Raw genomic sequence first — 8,910 nt, forward strand, 5'->3', positions numbered from 1 at the left:
CAACAGCACACCAGAGTCAGCAGCACCTCCAGCAGAGGAAAAAGGAAAAGCAGGTGGAGCAAAGCGTGGCCGTCCTTCTAAAGCAGCAGCAAAGTCAGAAATGGAAGATAAGAAGAGTCCTGAGGATGACAGTGAAGCTCCAGCAAAGGAGAAAAAAGCATCTAAACCAGATCTTGCTCCGCCCCGGCAGCACCCCTGTCCTGAATGTGACCTCGCATTCCCCGGCTTGATTCAGCTCCGTGCTCACAAGAAGGAGAAACACACCCCACGGAAAGCCCATCCCTGCGAAGAATGTGAAGAGAGCTTTGCCCGTCCTGAGCAGCTGGACGCCCACATGTCACGCGCTCACGCTGTGGGCCGCTTTGCCTGTCCAACCTGCGGGAAGAGCTTTGGCCGTGAGCGCACCTTGAAAGCTCATGAGAAAAGCCACCCGGAGGAAAAGCCTGAAAACCCAAGTGCTAAGAGATAATTGAGACATGGGGACCTTGCAGAAAGTGTATGTTTTGTTTTTTTTTTGTTTGTTTTTTTTTAAGATTTTAGTCAGGAATTATCCTTTTTCTTTTAACATTGGAGATCTGATGCTCCAGATGATGGTTTCACATGAGTTTGGAATGGTTTTGAGAATGACATTTTATCAAGTTTTGGATGAGTTGAGTTTTGATTATGAGCTGTTGAAATTTTGGACAACCAAACACATCTCCTAAATTGACTAACCGATGTTGTTAAATCCATCTATTACACCCTTTGTCACAAAACAAAGTTTATTTGTAAAAACAAACTGTTTTGATTAACTTTTTTAAATGATTTGTTTCAGTTTTTAAGCTTGAAATTTGTGTGGTGTGAATCTTACTTGGTGTCTTGAGTTGTTTAACTCACTTTGTGGTAAAAAAATGTATTTTATGTATTTTTTTTTCTCGTGTTTTTTTCAAAACAGATTGGGTAAGTACATATTTTGAAGCATATTAGATGCCTAGTAGAGATACTATGTTTGAATGTTTAGAAGTTTGTCAAAAGAAATGTGTTATGTACAGCTTCTGGTTCATATTTTTGCATTTTTTTACACTTAATATTTTGATTATGTTCCTTTCTAAATTAAGTCTCATTGAGGAAGAATTTTAAAATAACATGATTAAGTTGTGCAAAAGATTTATTTTGGCTAATGTGCTCCAGATTCAATGTGGAGTGTTTGGCATGTGGGCAGAAATGATCCACTATAATCCTGATTTGTCTTACGATAAAATTTACTCCTTAATTTTTTCACTTATTAGAATATTTCATGTCTTAGACATTTCTTAAATGGAACTCGTGGCTCTTTAATGCCTTAGAGTCCCATAAGGAACTGTGTATATCATGTGTTCTTCACTGATTGGATTGTTTTTCTCCCCACTGCAATGTGTCTGGACACTGCAAAAATGTAATAAAACATGCTATCCCAAGGGAGGCTGCTGAAGAATAACTTGCTTTTTTGTTTTTGTTCCCACTTCTAATGCAGGAACACAACCTGAAATGTGGTCTTGTATTTTGTGTGACAAAACCATGATTTATATTCTTAGAATGGGACATGCACTGGATATCAGAAGGTTATGGTATTAGTGCCTCATTTAATTATTTAATATTAAGATTGCTTTTTTGCTGCCTAGCAACAGCATAATTGAAAAGGGTTGGATGGGAACTTTGCTAGGTTGTTTGCAGTGCTGGCAGCACTTGTTTGGCATATATTCAGATGTTAGCTGTTTGCTCAGTGAGAAGCTCTGATTTGGCAGACGTGTACCTTTACCACAGGGCAGCTGAACTATAGAACTGTTGCATATCGAACATTTTGTCCAAGCACGCTAATCTTTGTCCTTCCTTTTTTTGTTTGGGACATGCTGTGTGTCTCTTCTGTAGTATTCATATTTGAATAGTTGTATACTCAGTTATCACACAAATAGGGTTTTTTGATGTGCACTTGAAATGCAAGAGAGCTGGAATAGTGACAATGAGTGCCCAGCTTTTCAAACAAGAAGATTCTACTAAATAAAACAAATTCATATAAATATTTTCCCCCAATTTTATCCATGAAACGTGTTGATGATAATGTCACAGGCTATTTTAAAGTAAATTTTTCGGATAGGACATATTTTATTCATTTTATTTTATTTAAGCCTGTTTGTGTTCATATGTATCAGCCACTTGCAGTGGTGGAAAGTACATTTACAATTTTAAGTTACTTGTACTTTACTTGAGTACATCTGATGTCTGCTACTTTCTACTACTCCTAGAATTCAGAATAAGATATTGTACTTTTTACTAAACTACATTAATTTTATAGCTGTAGATAAATATTTTAACCTACATACTACACATATGATCATCTTAGAAAATACAATGCATTTGTATAGATGAAACCAGTAATATAAAGTATAAAGTAATCAGAATTTGCTCCACACTGACAAGCCACAGTAAAAATACTAGTAATCAGTAGTAATAATGCAATGTCTCAATATGGTACTTTATAATATAATACAGTGAGAACTTTTACTTTTGATACTTGCTGATAATAATGTAATAGTGATAACTGTATAAAAGTAAAAGTACTACCTGCAGAATTTACTTTAAAGTATCAAATGTGAAAGTGCTCCTCATGCATGACAGCACCTGTCAGACTATGTATTATATCTATTTTATGTATTACTTTATACTGATGCAGCATTTTAATTTTAATGGAGCTTCTAGATATACTGCTGTGTCATTTAATCTCAGTGATGGAATGTAACTAAGTACCTTTACTGAAGTACTGAACTTAGGTACAATTTTGAGGTCCTTGTACTTTCCTTGAGTATTTCCATTTGATGCTAGTTATACTTCTACTACACTGCATTTTGGAGGCAAATATTGTACTTTTTACTCCACTACATTTATTTGAATGGGACATGCACTGGTACTTTAGTTACTAGTTACTTTGTGGATTTAGATTATTAATACCAAATATAAATCAACTAAGAAATTATGATATATTATTATAGGTTAAACTACCCAGCAATATATAAGGTAATTAAAATTAGCTGCACCTTTACGAGATGCAACATTAAAGTGATGAACTCATTAATTTGTCACTAATTATAATCCAGTAATTTAATATAAATCTGAAATGGACCATTCTGCACTTTTAAGTATATTTTGATGCTAATACTTTTGTAATTTGACTTAAGATTTTGAATGCAGGACTTTTACTCATTTTAACACTGTAGTATTGTTACTTAAGTAAAAGATCTGAATACTTTTTCCACCACTGTTGAATCTATACGAAGCATATTTTATTTGGCATATTTTACAAGATCATATGAAAAATCTGAAACATTTCCCACTGAATTGTAGTGTGGAGCATAAAGTGTAAAGCAGCATACAATTGAAGTACCCAAGTACCCACTTAAATACAGGTAAACTGTTATGTCATGTAATACCGCTCCGAGACACTAGGTGTGCTCGAGCGTCCACAGGAATTAACCTCTCCTTGTGGTGCTTCATTTGTTTTCTTCATTTTCAACTCCCCTTTACGGGATATGTGAGTTTTTAGCTAGCTAATCGGCTAGTTGTTATCGTTGTATTTTCACGTCGTGTTGACGAATCTTTTTTTTGGGGGGGGGGGGGGTCGTACAAATAACGAGTCTCATTTGCTCTGGGATAAAAAAGCTAACAACGAGAGGTAAAAGCTTGTTGTGCAATTGTTTCTGAAGCCACGCTTCACCACCATCATTTCCTCCTGCCAGGTGAGCGAAGTGACCAACAGTGCATTAAGGTGTGTCATAAATGGATTTCCATGGAGAAGTTGTTTGCTAAGCTCTATAAAAAATAAAAGACTGAAGAAACTGAAGGCCCACAAGAATAGCCACAGATGTAGTCGCTCGACAGGTAAGGTGAAATAGATATTTGTGACAATATTATGTGTCTTAATTTATTCATAAACATACATTTAGTGTCTTAAACTTTAACCCATAACTCTTTATGTCAATGTCAAATGCTCATTGAACACCTGCCCCTCTCTGTGTTTCCTGACCCCTGCTGACTCCTCAGCCAACAGCCATGTCCATTGAATACACCATTGACATCCAGCTAACAGAGTTGGGATTTCCGGACATTCTGCAGCCGCGGGAGACCTCGGTTAGAGAAACACCCTGTCGCTCCACATCATCTAATGACTCACCCAGTCACTCTCCCACTACACTTTCAACTACACACAAACAAAGGCTGCTGATCGGAGGCCAGCAGTCAGTTGATGGTAAAGAAGCAGGTGCAGCAAAACAGACCTCAAATATTGAACAAACCACAGTGGTGTCTACGTCACCTCTGTCCGAGACATTACCTTGTAGTCCCCTAAATCCTGCACAAAGTCTACAAGATGAGCAAAGTGGCAAAGGCACAGCAGTTCTTGAATTGTCAGAGGCCACAGTAAATGATCTGACCGCTGGACCAGAAACCGCAGACCTCCCACAGCTAATAACTGAACAGGATGACGATAGAGAGACAGATGTTGACGACGGAGACACTGCACGAGAGGATTCAACAGAGGTGCAGCAGGATGTGGAGGATGACTCTGATGACAGTGAGGTTTCAGAGGTGTATGAGGAAGAAGAGGTTGATGAGGACGAGGATGTTGAGGATGAGGAAGGACTGAACAATGGTATGACTCATTCACTTTGACTCTCATAAGCATGCAGTGGTGTATTGTTTACAGCCTGTCTGAAACATTTTTCTGAATTGCTGTAAATTTAACATCCAGTATGCTTTTAATAATATTTTTCTTGTAGTCAACAAGTCTCATGAAAAGATCAAAACCAACAATGAACTGATCCTACTAACAAGTATTGTCTTTGTAGCCAAAGCCTGATATAGCTTGTTTCTATTTGCCACAGACCTCAATTTTTGTCCAAAAACTACTAAAAACACATAAAGAAACCACACTGTTGGACTGGGTTCCACATAAGAGCGACTTGCAGTGGTCACACAGTGGAATTTTTTACTTTAAATATTTCTTTTTCTAAGAATATATTTTATATTATTATTATTATTGTTATTTTTTTAATATTTTGTTTTCAAACATTTATTATGCAGCAGGAACAAATGGGTTTGAGGCTGCAGGGTAGGAAAGCCTTACCTTTTAAAACTGATATAAGGTGCTACCAAATGTACGCTGATTTGTCAGTCCATCTCTAATGACTTCTAATGTTTAACTGTTTCAGTTTTTCTCCTGTCTGCTGAGTGTTCATCTTCAATCATGATCTAACTTTTATCAGCTGGCACACTTTTAATTTCCTTCTCTTTTCCGTAGAGTCGAGTCATTCGGGCGACTGCCGCTGCAGTGTCTGTGATCTCCAGCTGCCCTCCAAATTCAAGCTCCAGGACCACATGAACCTGCACACTGGAGCACGCCCGTACTGCTGTGCTGAATGCGGAAAGCGCTTCTGCCAGATTTACAGCTACCGTGTCCACCTGCGCACGCACGCCCAGACCAAAGTGGATCGTCTCATGTGCCGTGTGTGTCTGAGGGGCTTTGCATCACAGGAAGATCTGAAAGACCACTTGTCAAGAACTCACTTTGAGAATGAGTTTTATGAGTGTGACCTGTGCAAACGTGTGTTTACTTCCCTGAAGGCGTGTGAATATCACGTGCAGTTACACAAATGCATGCTGAACGTTATGTGTGAAGTATGTGGCCGCAATTTCTCCTCTCCGAAATCCCTTGCGCGCCACCGGAAGAAGACGTGCCATCGCAATTTTAAATGCACAGACTGCACAAAGACCTTTACTAAGAAGAATGCTCTCCTGAAACACAGCTTCTCTCATCTTGGTTTGTTGCCTTACACTTGTGTACGATGCCGCTGCCACTTCCGCCTGGCAAAGCTGTACCGCCAACACAAGTGTGAACCCGAACGCATTCACTGCGTGGCGTGTCTAAGGGAGTTTCTCAGTCAGGAGGACTTCCAGCAGCACAAAAAGGACACAGGCTGCTGGGGCAATCAGGAGCCTAAAGGGGATGAGATCAGATGTTTGGAGTGTGGAGAGAGATTTGACACTTCAGAAGAGCTGAAGAAACATGCTGGGGCTCACCAGAGGGTGCTGAAATGTGCCGACTGTGGAAAGGGGTTCCGGTCTGCCTTGCTGTTAATGTCCCACATGGGCGGTCATGCCGGCAAGTCACCCTGCCTTTGTCAGAGCTGTGGACTGGGCTTTCCCCACCAGCAAAACTATGACAGCCACCTTAAGACCTGTGGACAAACACCCCAGCCTGTGGTGAGTGTGGGGCCTCATGGTGATGTACAGTATAAGTTTAAAAAGAAGAAAATTTTTGTCTGCCCTCTAAAACAAATCATATAATACTTAACACTCCTGGCAGCTGTTTTATTAAAGAGTAACTTGAAAAACAGTGCTTCCCTGCCCACACTGGTTGAAAACTTCAAATCTGTTTCACCTTTGACCACACCCAGCATCACTGAAGGGTGTGGTCAACAACTGCAGCAAGTTAAACTACTGGAGGTCATAAAAAACAAGATTTTCTCTCTTCAAAGAATACATTTTTACATTGATTTCTTACCTTCCAGGCAGCTGTTGGTTTCAGTTCAGCATGATAAAAAACTTTACTTTGAATGATTCAACTGTATATGAAAATGAAATTGCTTTAAATTTCGGATGTTGGACCTTCCTTAATCCACCAATACCTAAGAGATCACAAAACAGTTTCTGCTGGCAAGTGCACTGTGTCGTTAGAAGTTTAACTGATTGAAACCTACCTCAAGCAAGTTATAGGGCTCTCCATCTTGATCATACTGGCATGTCACACTTGTGTTTTGTATAATTCATTGAGTCACTGGGATGTTTTTGTTGTGTTTGTCATTTTAGAGTGCTCCCAAAAAACGCCAGGCCTCGAAGAGCTCTTCATCGAAGACAAAAAAGCTCAATGCAAAACCAGACTCATGGAATCCAACAAACACAGTCACCAAGCCTGCTGTACCAGTGAAAGATTCTTGTAGTCTAGGACTTGTGACAGGGGGTGTGTCTGCTGGCTCTGGCCCACCAGATGGATTATGGAAGCTAACGCTCGACAAACAGCCTCCTCCAGGTGTTAAACTTGTCTTGTTTCTTCCTGTCTGTTCAACTCAAACCGATGGCCTGACACTCCCATCTGCACTCTCTCCGACACTACCAGGTCCAGCTCTGCAGGTCCAGCCTCAAGCGGCCCTGGATTTAGTGACTGGGATTAAACAGTATCCAGAATGTGAAGCACCTCTGGATTTGTCTAAGAAGTTTAACTCATCTAAGTCTGCTATGAGCGACATTCCTCTCCTTCCTATTAAAAGTGAGCCAGAAGAATTTCTCTCAGGAGAGGCTGATAGCACTGAAAGACAAGAATTTCAAAACAGCGATAGCAAAGCGATTGTTAAAACAAATCCAGGTGAGACAGATACGTATAGTGAAGTGAAGCAGTTTAAAATGGATCCCATGGATCTCTCCCCTCTCGATGTTAATACCTCATCCTCTAGACTAATAATAGACATTAAGGAAGAGCCTCAGTCTCTTGGTCCTGATTTTGAATAATGGTCATCCAGATCTTGTCAGCTGAGAGAGAAAGAAATTCAGATGGAGGTTGACGTTTCACGCCCTTCTTATGCTGATATAGGGAAATAAACTTAACATTTTCAACAAGGACAAAATAAAAAAAGAGATTAAAATTCCATCTGTGGTCACATTCCCTACTGGAGGATGTGTCCAAATTCTGCAAAGGACACACCTTCTGTAACCAAATATGGAGGTGTTATTCTACATCCAGAACGATATGATAAAGCATTATTATGAATAGACTTCTGAAGAAATCCAGTGTCTTTCTAGCAGTCGAATGTGTGACTTTTCATTTAGAGTAAGCAAGATTTTTGTTTCTTCTCTAATTAAAAACATTCCAAGCTCTTGCTTATTATGGCATTTGTTTTATTTGCATTTTGGGTAAAGCTTGTAGCTTGGTCCACCGGAGCAAAGTGGTACTGTAATAGTCATGAAGCGTGTGCAATATTGTGCAGGATTTCTCACAGCATTAAAACATATTCTTGATTTCTGGCTTTATGTACTTGTTTTTGCATGCGGAAATTGAATCCTTAGGTTTATTAATGTGTGTTAGGTTGAATGAAAACACTGGATTTCTTAGTATTCAGCTGAAAACTTGAAATGATGTACGTATTTGTGTATAGGTACTTGACCTTTAGTACTATGTTGAATATTTAATGAATGCAAATAATGGTACTGGTAATATGACATTCTGTCACCTTGTGATTTACATTTGCTGAATATTTATAGTCTGCAGGTATCTTTTGATGTTTTTCTAAAGACAAATAAACATTTGTCCTCGATGCAAGATCAGTTAATATCTTGTTGACAGCAGTTTTTTTAATTCTTAATTGACTGCCTTGTGTGTTTGTGTGTGTGCATGAAAGAGACCATACATCCTCTGTAGAGAATGACAGTACTGACGCCATTTAAAAAGTACTACAAAGCACCATGTATACATAGAGATATTGCTCTCCTTATACAGGAACGCTCAGAAACACAGCTATACATCCACAGATTCAGGTATGTATTTTACTGGAAAGTAGATCAAAATATTGAGCTGAAAGGTGAACTCTTGAACACTGTCCTTTAAAATGTCTCCTGCTTTCACTGAGATATCCCATCATATTTAGCAGATCATTACCATTACACAGAAAATCCTGATTGCGAGCTCAATAGAACAGTCTGTTGTTCCCATGGGGATTTACTGTGTAGTGCTCGTGGCATTTAATCAGCGAGTCTATTTATTGTGATAATGGCCCAACTGTGACGATTACATAACGTCTTTAATTTGGGGAAATTAGTTGTTTTAAATTGGAAAAAACAAAACAAAAACAA

General features: G+C 39.0%; 2 protein-coding genes across 4 annotated transcripts in view; both read left to right on the forward strand.

The window, feature by feature from the left end:
* Positions 1 to 1,456, forward strand: part of znf576.2 (zinc finger protein 576, tandem duplicate 2) — a 4,851-nt gene extending 3,395 nt beyond the window's left edge. For all 3 annotated transcript variants that reach the window (XM_044209460.1, XM_044209458.1, XM_044209459.1), the window contains exon 5: positions 1 to 1,456. This exon is cut by the window's left edge and continues 377 nt beyond it. In XM_044209460.1, coding sequence (XP_044065395.1) covers positions 1 to 469 — 469 coding nt within the window. In that variant the 3' untranslated portion in view covers positions 470 to 1,456.
* A 2,006-nt stretch (positions 1,457 to 3,462) lies between these two features.
* Positions 3,463 to 8,390, forward strand: wu:fe05a04 (zinc finger imprinted 3). The gene is made up of 4 exons (XM_044209450.1): positions 3,463 to 3,891; positions 4,054 to 4,660; positions 5,309 to 6,270; positions 6,877 to 8,390. The coding sequence occupies exons 2-4, from the start codon at positions 4,063 to 4,065 to the stop codon at positions 7,570 to 7,572; spliced, it is 2,256 nt and encodes a 751-aa protein (XP_044065385.1). The 5' UTR covers positions 3,463 to 3,891; positions 4,054 to 4,062; the 3' UTR covers positions 7,573 to 8,390.
* The last annotated feature ends 520 nt before the right edge of the window (positions 8,391 to 8,910 follow it).

This window comes from Siniperca chuatsi, linkage group LG9, assembly GCF_020085105.1.
Source record: "Siniperca chuatsi isolate FFG_IHB_CAS linkage group LG9, ASM2008510v1, whole genome shotgun sequence".
Lineage (NCBI taxonomy): Eukaryota > Metazoa > Chordata > Actinopteri > Centrarchiformes > Sinipercidae > Siniperca > Siniperca chuatsi.

Coding starts and splice junctions, on each gene's coding strand:
- wu:fe05a04 (XM_044209450.1), top strand. CDS start 4,063: ATGTCCATTGAATACACCATTGACATCCAGCTAACAGAGTTGGGATTT. Junction 4,661..5,308: donor TGAGGAAGGACTGAACAATG/GTATGACTCATT, acceptor TCTTTTCCGTAG/AGTCGAGTCATTCGGGCGAC. Junction 6,271..6,876: donor GACAAACACCCCAGCCTGTG/GTGAGTGTGGGG, acceptor TTGTCATTTTAG/AGTGCTCCCAAAAAACGCCA.